The sequence below is a fragment of the Numida meleagris genome, chromosome 1, assembly GCF_002078875.1.
Source record: "Numida meleagris isolate 19003 breed g44 Domestic line chromosome 1, NumMel1.0, whole genome shotgun sequence".
Taxonomy (NCBI): domain Eukaryota; kingdom Metazoa; phylum Chordata; class Aves; order Galliformes; family Numididae; genus Numida; species Numida meleagris.
Window position 1 is genome coordinate 153144248 of NC_034409.1, and position 17705 is coordinate 153161952.

The 17705-nt window shown below is 40.1% G+C and overlaps 1 protein-coding gene across 3 annotated transcripts in view; it reads left to right on the forward strand.

The window, feature by feature from the left end:
• The window catches only part of TBC1D4 (TBC1 domain family member 4), a 107967-nt gene that overhangs the window by 71369 nt on the left and 18893 nt on the right, over positions 1-17705 (forward strand). For 2 of the 3 annotated variants that reach the window (XM_021417345.1, XM_021417355.1), the window contains exons 8-10: positions 169-288; positions 4152-4226; positions 5263-5489. In XM_021417345.1, the coding sequence (XP_021273020.1) occupies positions 169-288; positions 4152-4226; positions 5263-5489 (422 nt within the window). Of the gene's footprint in view, positions 1-168; positions 289-4151; positions 4227-5262; positions 5490-7479; positions 7630-17705 lie in introns of all 3 variants that reach the window. The other variant, XM_021417372.1, reaches the window with a different exon arrangement.

A 17705-nucleotide genomic window follows, 5' to 3' on the forward strand; every position in this document is an offset into this window, starting at 1 on the left:
TTAGGGATAGAATGTCCCTTTAACTTCTCTTTTATTTAATTTAATGTTTTAAATAAAGGATGGGGATGTATTGTCTGTTATGTAACTTGGCTTAGTTCTAGTCTCTGGAGGTCTGCAATTGCGAAAACAATTGCCAAAGCTGAATTGTGTCCTTGCTCATATCAACAGGCTGCTGCTAACAGTGCGATTCCAGAAAACACCACCAGTGGTGGCAGGTTTAAACTTGACGTTCTGAAAAACAAGGCCAAGAAATCCTTGACTAGCTCCCTGGAAAATATCTTCTCAAGGGTAAGATTAACAAATCATTGTCAGCAGTTCTCCCAGATATCCTTGACAGTGAAGTCCTATCAGATTTTGTTTGTTTGTTTGTTTTATGACTGCAGTCTAATAAACATGATGAAACTAGAACACTGTTTCAAAATCAGAAGGTTCTGGCTGTGCTGATGGTGTATTAACTGTGATAGAAAGGTTATAGTAAGGCCACACCCACAAAAAGAAAGGGCAAATTTCTGAATAATGAGCATTTGTTGCAGGTGGCAAGAGAATTAGCTGAGCAAGATCAGATGACTTGCTTCAGAATAAAAAAATAATCAGAATGGTTATAAAGAGACATATTGCTTTTTTTTAAGTAGTTAAATATACCTACATAAGCTGGACTTTTTTTGTTCTGAGAATTAACACCTTGCTTCTCATAGCTAAAGCTCATGTTGGTCATTAACAATCTTTGGAAAGCAGTAGTAAAGGGGTCCTTTTGTAGGGGGAAAGAAAACCAAATAATTTGCTTAAGAAAAGGGGAGGGGAAAAAGATGGGGAAAAAAAAAAGAGGAAAAAAAGAGTGTTGCTCCTCATCTCAGTGCTGCTAACTGGGTACAATGTGGATAATTACTGGGAATCTCTTACAGTAATTAGCCTTTTAAAGAAAAAGTCTGAATTGCAGACTTTGATTTTGCCTCTTATCTACAAGCAGAGAAGAGGCATATAGAGAAGTAACAGAAGAATGTGTCCTGTGTGTCACTGCACAGAAGGGGCAAAGAGGTGTGATACAAATGAAGAGGTCCAAATATAGTTCAAGCAGTGAAGCTGAGCTCCTTCTGCTAATAATTTTAAAAGTGTCATACTACAGTGCCATCAAGGCCTAAGTTGCACTTGTCCTGCAGCTTTATGAGCATGTCATAAAGTAACCTGCAAACCTGAGATGTCACAGATGTTCCATATTAAGAAACCAAAACATTATTTGCCAGGGTGAGGTCTTAGAACAGCTTGTACTTAAGGTGAAAAGTGAATTTGAGCTAGGAGTGACTCTAGGATTAATACTCACCTGGTCAAATCTGGGTTATGTTCTTTAGCAAATTTTACTGAATGTATCTGAATATAGAGAGAGAGCAAAAGAGAGATGATGGTCAGAAGATCTGGATAATTTCAGCGGCCTGAAATACCATCAGCTGGTGACAGCTACAGTCATGCCTGTGCTGAGTCTGATTTCTTTCTCATGTCTAAAGGACATGTGACTGGAAAGTGATCTAACTCTGACAGTGGGGTACTAACTCTGCAGTGGTTGTGGAAACAGCATACATCACTGGGAATAACCCAGTAAAGCAGGTTGGCCATGTATGGACACATTATTTGGATTATGTGAAGGAAAAATCTTTTACAAGAAAAACGCTGCTGAATTGAAATATCTCAGAAGGGAGATACTCATCGATTGCTGTTTCTGATATAGTATGTTCCTTTCTCACCAGGGCTGTTGTGCTGTGCTGCGTTCTATAGCACAAGCATCCACTTTCAGTGATTTAGTTTAAGCAGCAATGGACACCCAAATCCACACTGGGGCCATTTTAAGTTTGCCTATCTGTGAAGAATATTTGCTGTTACGAGAAAGAGTGTCTCATCTTTTGCTTGTAACCGCTAGAAATCAAGATCAGCATCATGTTGCAGTGAATCATGATGCATGTAGGGGTTCATCATTGCAGATCCATTTAAAGGTCACACAATGCAAGAACTAGAAAAATAATTGACAGTGCAGATCAGCCACTCTTAATTTCATGAAATCAAGTAACCAGTGGGTGGTGGGGCACTGGAACAGGCTCCCCAGGGCAGTGGTCATGGCCCCAAGCTGCCAGAGTTCAAGCAGTGTTTGGACAATGCTGTTAGACTAAGGGTCTGATTTTTGAGTGGTCCTGTGTGAAGCCAGGGGTTGGACTCAGTGATCCTTATGGGTCCCTTCCAACTGGGGATATTCGATGTGCATATGATTGTTTCTGTACAGTGTCTGTGTGTGTGTTCTGTGTGTGACACGTGCTTACGTGTGTTGTGCAGTGGCCGTTTTGATAGCTCTTACTCTTCATCAGACTATTATAACAAGTCTAATAGATCACTGCTAATTCCTAAAGGTACTTAGGCACCAAATACCCATTAGTGTAGTGGATTTTTGTTATGGTTGGTTGGTTTTTTTTTCCCCTTGAGCCAGCTACAAGTTTTACATGGTATTAATGTTATGGAATGCTAATTTTACATGACTTAGAATCTTTATTTTAAAGTGTAATTAGTAACAAAGAGAGCAGGAAAGGAAACCACTTCTTGTAAAATTGGCTTTCAGCATCTTATTGCATATTTAAATATATATATTAGATATATATAAATATTATATATTTATATAATATTATATATTTTTATATATTTGTATTTATATATATTTTTATATAATATATATATATTTAAAAGTCAGTAAATGTAAGATGAGACTAAGCAGCCTCAGTCTTAGCAAATTAGAAATAAGAATACAGTAGCCAGGTATCTGGGAAGACTCATTAAGTGAATAGCTTCATAGCTAGGATAAATATCGTCAAGTGACATTTTAAGCTACTTGAATGAGTAGTTGTTCACCACTTACCATAGGGAAACATGCTGGGTTTTGTGCTCTGGCATCTCTTTATCCCAAAGGAATGCCACTTTTTCACTTGTTTGTTTTGCTCGTATTATCTTGTTTTTGTCAGGTTTGAACTGAAAACAGGCTGTGGTTTCCTAAGGTGATATCTCAGAAAAAATAAATATAACCTCCTTTTGACCTCCTGAACACACTTCTACTAGCCCATGCTGCACTAACCTTTGTTGTTGTTGTTTTCTGAATCAAAAAGCCTTTCTTAGCGTGCCAAAAGCATATTTTTAAATTTAGTAAGAAACTTCCGAGTTATCTTTTCTCCAATTTTATTGTGAGGGTCAATGAAGAGATCCCCTTCAGGCAGAGCATTCATTGGTAATGAGCTTAAATGGGATAATGTACTTAAGGGGTACTCTAGGTCTTGAAAATGAAAATAAACCTAACCAGGGAAAAGTTGGCTAAATAAACACAGCTAATGTTGACAAAACTTCCCCTCGAAGTAACAAGAATACCGAGAAGAGCTACTGTGCCCTGTGTCTGTCTGTGTTTTCCTCCGAAGCCTAAAGTGTTTTTTTTGCCTGTTGAAGTGTTGGTAACAACTTACTTCAGCAGTCAGTAATGTTCAACAGAAAACATTGCCCATGTTTTGTGGGTGTTGAAGACAGGTAGAAGGATGTAGAAAGCACTGCTGATCTATCATCTCTTTCTGTGAAACCAGATGACTGAATAGGTTTGGCCAAGATCTGCTAATGCCAAGTTCTATCAACTTTGCCCCAGCGCTAACCTCACTGCCATTGAAAAGGATTGCTCATATCTGACCTTATTTAGTTGGATTTGCCCCCGAAGAGCACTTCCCAGTTCTAGTGCTTTCTCTACTTTTGCCCAGGTAGACTTAATTTGTCTGAGATCTCTAGATATGGAGTAAGTTATCTGAGATCATAGCAAGTCATGTGCATCTGATAGCTGCAGCGCAGGGCGCAGTACAGAAGTCTGCAGGTTTTCTCAACCTGGCTGTTCAAGCCAGCTCAGCTAGTCTACCTCACGTAGATGAATATTCGGTTGCTTCAGACAAGAGCTATAGGGTTAAAACTCTTGTGGGGAGAGAAGAACTGCTTGCAAGATCTAGTACTTGCCCCATTATCTGCTATTTTCTATCATACATGTCGTGTGCCTGAACTGTCCTGTACTCACCTGCACAGCTGTAGCCATCTTTGTTTAATCTTTGGAAAAAGCAAAAATTCCAGATTAAATTACACACCTTTTTTTCTTGCAGGGAGCCAACAGAATGCGAGGCCGCTTGGGAAGCGTGGACAGCTTTGAGCGCTGCAACAGCCTTGCTTCTGACAAAGTGCGTAAAGAGCTTAGTTCAAATGGGCACGCTTTCATGTGTGGGTGGTAATGAAGCATGAGCATGCCTCTCTTCTTCAGTTTGAATGAAGTAGCACAAAGCACATCAATTTAACTAATCTCAAATAAGAGTTTCCACTGGGGGGTGGAGGTTGTAGGAAAGCTGGCATATATTTTGTCCTGGAGCTTCAGCTTTAATCTGTTGCTTGATTGCCAGACTGGTGTTTTTTGTGTGTGTGTGTGTGTTTTTTTTCCTACGTTTCCTTTGCTTTTACAAAAAGCAGGGAATTTTTGGTCAGCTTTGCTGAACCAATTGTAAATGGTCATATCTCAATGTAAGGAAGTGCTCTGAAGATGAGAAATCCTTTCTGTAAGTAGCAGTTCCTTTAGGGAAGTTAAAATACTGACCTAAAAACATCTGTTGGGGATGCTCTGTGGGGGCAAGGGGGGAGAATGCTGTTCACTTTCATTTTATTTCCTGTTTTCAGTCTCTTTCTTGTGACCTCGTGTGGGGATTGGTTACTGTTTTTCCCAGGAGATGGAGATTCTGTTAGGGTTTTCCTGCCACTGTTACTCACAAACTGGCTGTGTAATAACAGGCTCTCTTCCAGGATATCGTTGTGACGGTACAGGAAGCACGCTCATGATATGTCGAGGAAACTAGCTCACAGCGGTTTCCCCAGTCTTTTCAGTCTCTGTGCTCTCCTGAAAGAGCCCCAAGCCCAGTAGCTGGGATGCTGATCTTTGTAAGAGGATGCCCAGAATAATCAGTATGATTTTGCATTGTATATAAATTTTTATTCCTCCTTTCTCTTTCCATTTTTGGTTGTTGTTGGTTTTTTGTTCTTTTTTTTTTTTTTCTTCCCTCCAAGAAGGACGCTTCAGTCTCAGCGTAACTTACCAAAGGATGTCTGTTTTGGGTGATAATTAGCATACAATAGGCCATGACCAAGAGGGAGGAGAGGCTCCGGTGCCCCAATGCTGCATGGGGCTAGGCGAGCTCCTGCGGGCCTCACTCCTCCAGCACTTCCTTCCAGGACGCTTCTCCGGGCGACTCTCCACCAACCACTCCTCCGGCGTCCCCGGTGTCCTCAGCCTGGCAGCCGTTTCCCGAGGAGGACTTGGACTCCCCCCAGTTCAGGAGGCGCGCTCACACCTTCAGCCACCCTCCCTCCAGCTCCCGGCGGCGGATAACCTTCCAGAACGGCCGGTCCCTGAGCGCCCGCTCCCCGCTGCTGCGGCAGAGCAGCATCGAGCCAACGAGGTGAGTCCCATCTGCAGTGTCAGCACACCAGCTTCTGATGTAAGCTGCTTCTGTGCTGCTCTGGGTTTATTAGTTTTCTTTCAGCTCGTCTTCTCCACCTCTGAATAGCTTGGTGCAGTAACTGGCTGATCCCCAAATTAGTGACTCAGGGGAAGCGACAGGACAGTGGAGAGATTGCCAGGCTGAGTGCTGATCTGTGTGTTTGCTTATTGCCATCTCTGAGCTTGAGCCTCTTGGCTGTGCCACAGGCAGGCCTTCCAGAGAAGAGATCCTCAGCACTTCTAACTGCAGAGGCTGTAGCCTGAGGGTTTATGCTGGGATGAGATAAATGCTGGCAGCTCGGAGTGCTGGTTGCTGTATTAGCCAGGCTCCTGAGAAGTATGTCCAGAATTAAAACTACTGAAGAATCCCACTAAAGGACTTAAGGATTAAACGCCTCCTCTGAACTGTGAGGCATGCAGTTCTGCTGTTTGCCTTTCACAGGAGTTTCCCTCTGTAACTTCTGTACCCTTCCCATTTGGAAGCTCTCCAGCTAGTGTCATGTGGGATCCTTCTGCTTCAGGAGCCAGGCAGAGTTCCTTCGCTTGGTCAGGAGAGGTCCCCTTAGTTCACTGTGGACCTACTCAGATTTGCTTAATTTTCTCTGCCTCCACCCTGCCTTCCTTCATCAGTAAGTCACCAAGCAAACTCTAACACCTTTACAGGACTCTTTACAAGAAGCTGCGACTGTTCCATCTGTGGGGGTGTTCAAGCCCAGGTTGGATGGGGCCCTGAGCAGCCTGATCTGGTGGGAGGCAGCCCTGCCTGTGGCGGGGGGTTGGAACTTGATGATCATTAAGATCCCTTCCAGCCAAAGCCATTCTACAATTCAGGCTGAATGTTCTATGCTGGCAAAGCACTCTCTCCAGGCTGCTCATCTGTTGCAGTGCATGGCTGCACTTAAGCTTTTTGAAGGCTCTTTCTAAAAATGACATTAAATAATCACTTATCACTTGTTGTCTAGATTAAAATATCAGTGAGAATGCCGCATCAGCCTTTAGAGAAAAGTGAAGAATTTTATTCTCTTTAAGAGACTGGAAGGGATGAAGTGTAAGGAACTTCCAAGCAAGGCTTGAAAGAAGCTTTGAAATAGCCATGTTATGTTTTGTTTCTGAAGAGATAAATAATGTGGTGTTTTTGGTGTTTTTTTTTTTTTTTTTTACTGAGATAAACTGGTTATTTTTTTTCCACTGTCCATGTTGTATGCAAACAGGAAACCCTGAAGGACTTGCTGACTTCACTTCTTTGTAGTAACTTTCAAGAAGTCACTGATTAATTTGCACCATCAGCAGATTTTTCAATCCAAACTGCTTTGTAACAACATGGCTCTAGGTTGGGGTTTTCAGTCTCGCTTTTCCTGCTCAGGATTAATCAATGTTAAGTAAGAGGAAACTGAATTGATTTTAATGTCTCCCCGGTACATTTTTCCTCTTTTTAAGCAATGTTTAACTGTATGGGAGGACTGTTGTCTTTGATTGAAATACTCAATAAAAATTTCAAAAATTCATTCAAAAATATTGCATTTAAATAACATCTACTTTGTAGTATGTTCTAGCAGTCCACTACAATTATTTCTGAAAGCAGGAAACAGGGGAGAGGACAGAACCCACAACGTGATTCATGTTATTGGAGGCAATTTTTAAGGCTATTTTATGAATGTTTCAGAAACTATCTTTCTGAATTTCTTTTTGAGGATAATAAGGCTGAAAAAATAAGGTTTTCTGCCTGCTCTGCGATGTCATCAAAATATTTCTTGAAAGAAATCAAACATAACAATAAAATCAATGTCAATGTGAAAACTGCAGTGGTGCACTTGATATGCTTCATTTTCTAGGAAACAAAGTTACTATAAGTCAAAAGGAGGTACTTGGCCAGTGTTTTTAATTTGGATATTTTGTTGTATCTGATTCTATGCTGACATGTCTGCTATGTTCTCTTATTGCCTGCACAGTCCTATTGTTGGGATTCAGCGCTTTCACAGTGAGAGTGAATCTGCATCTCCTGGTCTCCCTTCCTCTCTCTCTGCCCCTTCTTTCCTGAAAACCTTTTACCAGGGCTCAGGAAGGTTGCTCCAGCACTCAGAAAGTGACCTCTCCAAGAGGTGAGAGCATTGTCTCCTGCCTAGTTCTTCACTGCCAACGGCTTAACAACAGGATTCCCAGTGCAAAGTGACATGTGGGATCCTTCCTACTCTGCCTTGTGCTCCTGCATTTCTAACACACTTCCTAAGTACTTGACACTGATTTGCACCGGTGAATAGGCTTTTGGCCAAAAAAGCCTGTTAAGAATAGAGGCTTGTCTGCTGACATCTAGGAGCTGCATCTTGTTTCTGTTACGGTGTTGCAAATCAGCTGCATTGGTTTGTCGCTTGAAATGCAGTGTTTTTAGGAGTGTGCTTTCTCTGCTGAATGCAAACCAGCATGTGAGGCTGTAATTGTTGGCATATGAAAATAAGAAAAGAGCAAAGTGAGAAGAGAATAGTACTAATGCGGGATGTATATGGGGAAGGGGGAACATCAAGTTAGCTGAGTGATACTAGCTGCAGTCTGTCTAGGGAGTGCCAAGTGACTTCCAGTTAAAGATGAGTGGGGAAGAAGCCAAGATACAAGAAGGACTTTCTGACATCAGTGTGAATCTGGATGGAAGTCATACTTTTTAGTATAAAGAATAGGCACTCCTTCAGGATGGTGCTTAAGGAAACTGCTTATGGATTATTCTTCTGAAGTAGGCTCATAGTGAATAAGGTGGAACTGCAGTTTTGTATTTCATGCTATTTTTTTGCCAGTTGCTTGCCTCTCTATTTCTCTTCTGTCAATGACTACTTCAGTCTGTACACTGACAACTACTGTTCATTTCTGTACACTGAACTGTTGTCAGGTTTCCGTTGCACCTCATCTCTGTGTGGTTGTCCTCTGTCCATTTCCAGCAGGAACTTCCAGGGTTATGGAAGATGTTCTTGTGACCGTTTCTCCCTGAAAAAGTAGCAGTAGATTGCACTCTTAACGCAAACAAATATTGATGAGACCTTGTTTTTGGATGTGTCAGGACTCTTTTGTGGTGGTTTCAGTTGTGAGATGGAAGTTTTCAGGGGTGCCTAATGAAATTTTTTCACTTTGTGGAATGTAGTTTTGTTAAACGTGTTCACATTGATTTGTTATCTCCATTTTAGGAAAGGCTATAAGGAATTGTAAAGCCCCACCCAGAAAGGGAGGGAAAGGGTTACCAGATTCACAAATATCAGATTAAGGTAAACGATATGCAGAGATCCACACACAATCATCAGTTTCGGTGAGAATCTATATACTGCAATTATCACAAAATGTTGATGCGCAATTGTCCTCAAAATATTGGCTTGTAACGATTAAGTTACAAGCCAATATTTTACAGTTACACAGTCTAAGCTGTGTAGCTAAACTAAATGACTTTATAAGATGGCTCCCTAACACTTAGAGTCAGTCTTATGCTGTGCAGCTGAACTATAGGACCTTAAGGAACCCAAATATTTTGCAATTACTTAACAACTTGACAACTTAACGACTTTACAAGATATGGCATTTAGGAAATCAAAATAGGTGTTGCAATTACTTAACTTCAAGAGAGAATAAGGGTGAAGAGAGAAATGGAAAAAGAACTAAAGAGGCAGAGAGATGGAGAGAAAAGAGATCACTGATCCGATTCAAGGAGTTCCAATGTCAGCCTGCAGTGCTGGAGATGGGATGATGGAGGGTGAACATGTTTGTCCGGGAGTGTCAGTCTCAAACCACCAAAAAGCAACAACAGCGATGACTTGGATCCCCTCTCAGGCATCCTTTTTTATGCCTGCTGGGTTTGCAGGTGCACTGTCCCAAGGCCGTGAACAAGTGAGTTTGCAATAACAAGTTTGTCAAAAATAAGTTTGTAGCCAAAACTTTCTGTCAGGAAAGGTAGGCCACAGGATCTCATACCTTGCTGATAATGGCCTCTGACTGGTTGTCATGGCGACAGCCTTGCACAGCAGGTGTTCGAGACACACCAAGCACACCTCAGAAAGTCAGAAAATACTTTTGTTGGTTCTTCACAGGAATTAAATAAATACACTAATTAACAGGAGGCAGTTGACCTAAATGTGGCCTTAAGGTATGGTTTAGGTTAGTCATCTCTAATAATACACAGGTCAGAACAGCGAAATACAAAATATATATCTTCCCTTTACACACACTGTATACTGCTTTAATTTTTCTGACATTTATAATTTCTCTTCCTGGTCTCTTGTCTATAACAGCATGAACAGCATGCAGCCAGAAACTCATAACATGGAGACAATTATGAAACATGTAGTGGGAGGATTCTACAGTTAGGTCTTTCCAGAAGAGTAAACTGGTGTGCAAGTACAATAAGGTGAGACATCCTTACAGGAAGGTCACTACGTTGCCTTAATGGTGGAACCAGTGCCCATTCTCTTCATCACCTTAAGTCCACAGCTTTTAAAAAGTAAACGGTAAATTATCTAGATTCCCCGTCTTAATATGGGCATAATATAAACCAGTCATTACTTGGGAAGTATTTCCAAAACCACTGTTAGTAATGTGTCTCATCTTTGAAGATGGAATAACGTTTTAAGTGACTCTACCTTTCTACCCAAGCACAAATGAATAAGGAGTAATCGCTGTATGCTTTTGAAATTTAAGAGGAGAAATTGCCATCACATCCATTGTACAAGTAGGCTTTTAATATCACCTGTTGTACACCTTGTGTCCAATAATAGTCAATATATAAGCAAATTAGATACCTGGATTTTCCATTCCCTATTAGACTGAAGTAATACTAGACTAAGCAGCAAGTGGGTTAGTAGAAATAACAGAAACTGATGAAAAAATAACTACTTACAGACTACTTTGACCTTTTTTTTTGAGTTTCAGTCCAACTTTGTACCTGTGCTCCCTTCAGTTTTCAGACTTAGTTCAAGCTGAACCAACTCCTGAATCAGTTTTCATGGGCAGCCAGAGCTATTAAATACAGTGTTCTGAATTTGGGGAATGTAGGTGTGGATAAAAACCATACTTAATGCCAGGTAATGCCAAGATGAAATATCTGAGGTACTCCTGTTTCCCTTGTGGCTGTACATGGTACTAAAGGTATTGGGTTTCACAGTAACAGTGTTTGAATTGTATGTTGAGGAGATCTTTAAGTTAGGAGCAATTTCCATAAGAAAACCCTCCTTCTGCTTAGGTTTCATAGTATACAGGCATTCATTAGCTATAGCTCTTTCTGGGGGCAACTACACCTAACCTGTTACGATAAGGAAATTAGAGTAGTTGAGGGTGAATACAGCATTGGCAACTAGCAGGGTTCATTTTAGTGAAGTGAATATTAAAAATATAGTCAAAAATACGTGCTAAACAAGTAATCCCCATTTTGTAAGTGACTGAGGTCATCCAACTCTCATTTTAAATGGTTAATGGAGAATGAAATATATTTTCCAACCCATGATTGTTAAACTCTTTAGACTTTCTCCCATTTAGCTTGCAGATGTGTCAGTGAAAGTATCTTGTCATGCCTCTGGGTTTGTGCTTGAGAGGAAGTTCAAATCTCTTATGTATTTTCTCCTTTGGTGCTGTTTTGCTGAGAGAGCTGCCTGCTATCCTGATAGAGAACAAGGCTCTACATGTACTGGGCCCAGCGTGAGGTTTTTTTAGTGTTCTCCTGTGAATGTAAGTTAAGATGGAATAGAGTGAAGTGTGACAGCACTTTACAAGATGAAGAATGGCAAGCTGTTCAACTGTTAGGAACTCTAAAACCTCAGTGCATTTTCCTCACTAAGCATAGTTATGGTGACTGTGTGTTCATAAGTGTATCCTAGCCACAGTGCATTGGAGACAAATTTTTGACAGTCTGATCTCCCATACTGTATAGCTTTGAGACTGCACATACTATAACCAGCAGCTTTTCTTGGTGTTCTGGTGAATGTTGATGTGGAGGAGCAGAGCCACTTTCAGTCAGAATTCCTTTGAGAAACGTGTTTGATTTGTTGCAATCTTATGTAAATAACATCGAGACAGGGTCAGCTGGCGAGTAGGATGTTGAAAAGCAGCTCCCCGTATTTACTTTTTTTTATATTTAGGTATTGGTCTCTGCGTAAAAGATAATTCTGATCCACGTTCGTGTCACATTTGTACATAAACTCAAAAACCAACAGTAAGGGAAACTGGTACTTGGGTACACAGGGTACAGTGGCTCTCATTTGTCTGTAGAGAATCTCCATCTCAGCTAATCAATGGAGAGAAGTAAGCATTTCTGTGGCACAGTTGCTTTCATCCTAATGGGACTGTCTTTTATTATTCTGACATTTACAGAGCTGACCCTGCAGTTTTATCTATCTGCCTTGCTTCCTGAACAGTAATAGAGTCAGTTGTGCCACTCACTGGGAACATCTCCATTTAGAAATGGTGAATCACAGCCTAAAATCTCTTTAATTAAAAAATAAGTCCTAGTTGCCTAGGATTTAAATGGCTGTCTAACGGGAGATACATGAAGACAGGAGAAAAAATATATTTCCCAGAGAATTTCACCGTGGGAATAGTCATCTCTTTTTCCTAGTGTTTGTGGGTAGGCTAAGATTATTATTTTATTTCTAATAATCACCGTTATGATGCTTTATGTGGGTGAGAGTTTTTTCTACTTTAAGAATTGAGCAGTATAGTAAAGTTGAGCCCTAACACAGTATTAATAGGCACCTTCAAGATGCTTTTACTTTGGTGTTAACTCATTTCTTTAGAGAAAAATCTAGGAGGGAAATGGTGAACTCTGGAGTTCTGACAAGTTTGTTGTGCAGTGTTTAATACTGAACACAAGCACACTCAAGGTTTTAAAAAACAATGACTTTCCCACCATAGAGGTAAACAAATAGAAATTAGCATAATCTGTTCTTAAATTTTAATTTCTGTAATTTCTGGCTTTTGTCCTATGTTTACTCTTGAGAGCTTAGCCATTGGGAGAATTTGTTGTGAGATGTTTTTCTTTTTTAAAAAAAAAATAGAAATATAAGAGCTGCATTTAAAAAAAAATAATAATAAAAAAATAAAGAAGACAACATACTAGCATAGGTTTGACTAGCCCTAGCTGTCTCTTGGTCTTTGTGTTGTTATGCAGTTGTGATTTAAGTTGGCTTATGGGCACTTAAATTTGAACAGGCTGCCTTTTCAGAACAGCATCTTTCTCATGCAGAAAGTAAAATATTTGAGAATATTCTTTAAACAAAATAGCTGAAAGTAATTATTCTGATTTAAGGTAAATTACAGTTCTGAGAACCAATGGAGAGGTACAAACTGGCCGGAACCAATTTCTCTTCTTCCCTGAGTGGAGGAATACTCCCTGCTTACATATAAGCTTCTGTCAGCCAGAGTTCTGGGAATGGAAATACTAGCTGTCGTTCTATACTGATCTTGGGGATTTTGTACTGACTTAGACTCCAAGTTGTGAAATATGTTGAGTTGATTTAGTTGCTACTTAGAGTGATGAAAAGAGAAATCAGAACTGAAAGTAAACTGGAAAAAATGCAAACACTAGCAAGAGCAGCAACAGCACTTTATTCTTGAGTTAGATGACTTGCATGGATTTGAATGCAAAATAATTCAGATAAGTATTGTGAAGTGAGTTCATTTGTAATGGGATAGATTTATACTTTCTGGATTACTAGTCTGTGGAAGCCCTTGAAAGAAGAGTTTTGGAAAGAGACTTGGGAAATTGAAAGGAAGCAATAAGCATGTTTGTAATATGAAGATTGCAGAATTGTTTTGGTTTTTTTTCCATCTCTTTTTAAACTACATCTTTACACTCTGCATTATCTGATAGAGTAGTGAATGGGATGATGCCTTGGTGAATTGAATTATCTGAAATAGAACGCTTAGATGCTCAGTAATCTTAATGTTGAGTATTTGGGTTATCGCTTGTGACTGCTTAGGGATGAAAGTACAAACTGAAATGTTTAAGGCATTATGTAGAATGTATAGCTTTTCTCTTTTTATCACATACAAGCTAACAGATGAATTTAGGCTTATGGAGGGAGAAGCAATGTTCTTCAAACTAACTCTGATGCTTTTGGCTTAAATGTAGAGTGCTACAGTGCTGCAGTTTCCAAAGCTGCGTGTGGAAGATACGTTGAGTGATTAAAACAGTAACAGCACATTATTTCAAATTCTTCTTTTTTTTTTTTTTTTGGAATTTTTCATGAATTATTTGGCTTTACTATTTTTTTTTGCATGTCTTGTTTTACTAGGTTGAAATAATCTGATTTAAAATCTATACTGTAATATAGTTGTCATCTACTTAAAATAAAAATTCTTGCAAATCACGTCCTAGTTTGCAGTTAAAATTCTTAAACATCTCTTCTGTAACTCATTAAAGTGTTGTATACTGTCATATCTTTTATTGTGATGCTTTGACTCTGGTTGCATTTAATCTTGCATAGTTCTGGGTAGGTTGCACTAGGGCAGTAACTTGCAGAATGTAGCAGAATTGTGTGGTGTGCATGTGTTTTGTGTTTTGCTTCTTGTTGCCAAGAAATATCCATCTTCTGCCTTGCCCCAGTGCCTAGACTCTATAATCCATAGTTTATGCAGAAGTTATATAATTCCTTGAGCTTTAGGTAGCAATTTCTTGTAAAGTGGAAAATATAATTGAAAACTGGTATTAATGATTGACTATTTCTGCTAGATAACCTTACAGAACATGTCCCATGTTGATGTTTAAGCCTGTCTGTTGTCAAAACAGGGTCTTTATGGTCTTTTCTTAAGAGTTTACCCTCTGAGTGTTTGAGGTTTGATAACAGTGCCCTGACAAGAAAGTTGTGAAAGTCTCCTTTTCCCCATGTTGGGAGGCAGTGAAAACTCTGCTCTGCTTTCAGGTAGCTATGACTGAGCTCTGTTTATGTTTTTGTCGCTTTTGTCATTGGTTTGAAGCTGCTCGTGTTTTTAGTCTCTCTGCTGACATTAATAAACCTCTACTTTTAGCAGGGAGCAGTTAAAGAATGCTCAGGTGGAGCACCCTTGTTTAGAAGAACTGTCTGAAGTGTTGTTGGCTTGTCTGGGCAGAGCATCTGCCTGCCTGCATGAGTCTTAAATTCCAGTTACCTTAAAACCAGAAGTAATGTGATTTCTCGCAAATTTGGTCTAGAGTGAAGCCACCAATTACATTTAAGCATGGGAGATAGGAAAGTCTAGGGATAAGCATTGTGCAACTCATATTTTCAAGGTGGGAAATAGGTAATTGAGTTAACTCGTTAGTTTATTGCACCAACCTTCTGAACCGTTTCATCACAGTATGAGTGATATCACCATTTTGTTCCAGTTTCTTCCTGCTTTTATTCTATACTGTTTCACACCTTCAGATCTCATGTTAAGCTAGATCTTTTATTTTGCTTTCTTTCTTTCTAAATAGAAATAAGGAAACTTTGCTCTCTTTCTCTCTCCTCTTTCTTAAATTTCTGTGTTTTCTCTGGTGCCCTTGCCCTGTATTGAATACAAGGTGGGTGCTCTAATCACTCATCAGACAGCTCTTTGAAAGAGAAGATGGTCAATAGCAGTTGCTCAGAATGCCAGGGGAACTTAGGTAGGTATGACCTAACAGGAAATAAAAGGCCTAAGAACTGCAAGATTTGCACATTTCATGAGGTAGCATATATGACTCATGCATCCCCCTGTGAATTCTGGGATTTGAATGTCTTAAACAGCTTAAACAACTTAGTTCCATTGCCGAAAATAGCCAACATCTTATTCTGCCTTTCCTGTAAATTTTACTACCGTAAATTGAACACTGTTCCCAAGACTGCCCATTTAAGAGCACACTAGACAAATATAGATTTTTGTACATGGCAGTAGAAATTGAGTTTTCTTTTACTTCTTGCATAGCTTCTGCTTAGTAAGCCCTGGAATAACTTAGATTTTGTGTTCTAACGTGGTATGTAAGATTTGAAGTAGTGAGTAGCGGTTTTGTTAGTTATAGGAAAATGGGTTCTTATGATTAATATATACAAACTCAATACATTTCCAGGAGTCATTCAGCTGAAATACCTTTTGAAGACAGCAGCTCTAGTTTCAAAATTGATTTTGTAGTCTGTATCTAGCTAGCATAAAGAGTAGTTCCTCCCAGGTTATGTAAGAATTAGCCCAGGGAGATTGTCGCTGGGTTTTGTTGCTATTTTGGTTAGTGCAACGTGGGTCTCAATTGAGACCACCAAGCAGTGTTAAGCATAGGGAACTGAAGTGCTGTAGAAAGTACATCAGGAGTAGCAAATAATTAGGAATTTATGTTATCCAGGGCTGATGGCCCATAGTGTTGTTTTTAGGGGTAAGCAGGGGTGGTTGACTAAGTGTGGGAAGGTGAACTTGAGAACAGTTATTTCTCTGCCAATGATGTGAAAGCTGGGTCTAATGCCTGTGTGTAATAGTGAGCTTAGTTTGCTTGCTGAGGTTTAGGGACATCAGGGAGCTGCTGTAGATCACTGTCATAGGGACAGCACAGATCTGTCCTAGTTGTGTGGGTAATCGTTCAGCACAGAGTATTCAGTGTGAAATGTGCCGCTCAGTATGGTGTAGCTGGTAGACTGGTGTAGCTGAAATTTCAAGACGTGGTCTTGCCTTCCTTGCAGGTGTCTCCTTTTGTGTGAGCCAAACATGGAGAGCATGGCTGCAGCTGGAAAACTGTGGTCTTTGGCAACTGGCTAACTATTAAAAGCATAGCAAACGCCCATCTTACTGGGCTTTTCTTTCGTCTAATTACGTTTTATGGACGTTGTTCTGTAACATGTTAGTTCTTCACAGGATGAAGGTCTGAGTGCAGCTGCTGGTGTGTTGATGCAGCTGTTTTCCCCTTTGGGGTTGTTGGATTTCCCTGAGATACCATACCCGAACTTCAATGTAATTACAGCCTGTGGGACTTTGTTTCAGCTTATCTACTCCAAACTACAGTGATACCTTGAGGCCCACTTAATAAAGGACTCTGTCAAATGTAGTCACCTTCAAGTAAAGTGATATACCTTTGGGGAAATACACTTCCACATAATATATGTTTGTTGTCTCTAGTGTGTTTAGTCTGTGGTAGGTAAGTACTTCCATTTCTCAGCTTTGTATTATTTTGTAAGAGGTTGGTATGTGCTCTCTGTCCCAGAGTGCTGCTCTTACAGGTGACTTCTGTGTTCATTGATTACTCAGTGAAAAAAAAGCAGCTGGTGAGTGTGTAAGAAGAGATGAAGTCTTGAGAGACATGGTCTAGTGGGGTTATTGGTGGTAGGTGGATGGTTGGACTGGATGATCTTGTAGGTCTTTTCCAACCTAGCTAATTCTATGATTCTATGAAGTTACCAGTGTGTCACATTGCTAATGTGTGGAAGGATATGTGGCAGAGGATCAGTGTACCCATTGCTATATTAGATCTGTGCACCTACTTCACTACTGCAAGTGCAAAATACTGAAATATTTCTGAAAATGGTTCAAGTACTGACAGAAGCTAAATATGCTTACCTTTGGCAATGGTCAGCAGAGAGTTGTGCATGGTGCCCTATTGAAACAAACTTCTAGCGAAGCTTCCCTGTAGCATCTCCTTGCTTCTTTCAGCAACATAAGCTACTATTGAAATTACTGTGTAAGTCTGCCTGGTGATTGGAATTTTTTTCACTGTGGTGGGAACTGAGCCTCCCTCTGCAAAGGCTGTGTTCCTCCAGCTGGAGGTGCTAGTAAAGCATGAGGACTTTTGACTCCCTTTCTGCTAGTGGAGCATCCGCTTCCTGAAACACAGGTAAGAGAAAGGCACGACATTGCCTTCAAGAAAATACTCAGTGTGAGCTCATCGTGCCATTTAAAATGGCACTAAATGGAGCACTGGTTCAAGCACCATCTGTGCTTCTAGGGGTATTACATCAGATCACACCTGTAAGACCATTGTATGGCAAGGCAAATTTTAGCAGCTAAATATTACCACGTTTTTTTCTCCTGCTTGAACTTTTCTTAGCTGTTAACAAACTTAGCTCTTATTCTTAGCTTCCAGTTGAGCACTGTATGAATGTTAAGAATTCTTCCCCGTGGTATTGTGCAGACCTAACAGCACTGTGCTACAGGTTGGATACTTCTGTATTCACGGTGAAGCTCACACACAGCACTGCCTTCTAAAGCTTTCCAGCAAATGCTTCTGCAGTTTTTGTTGTAC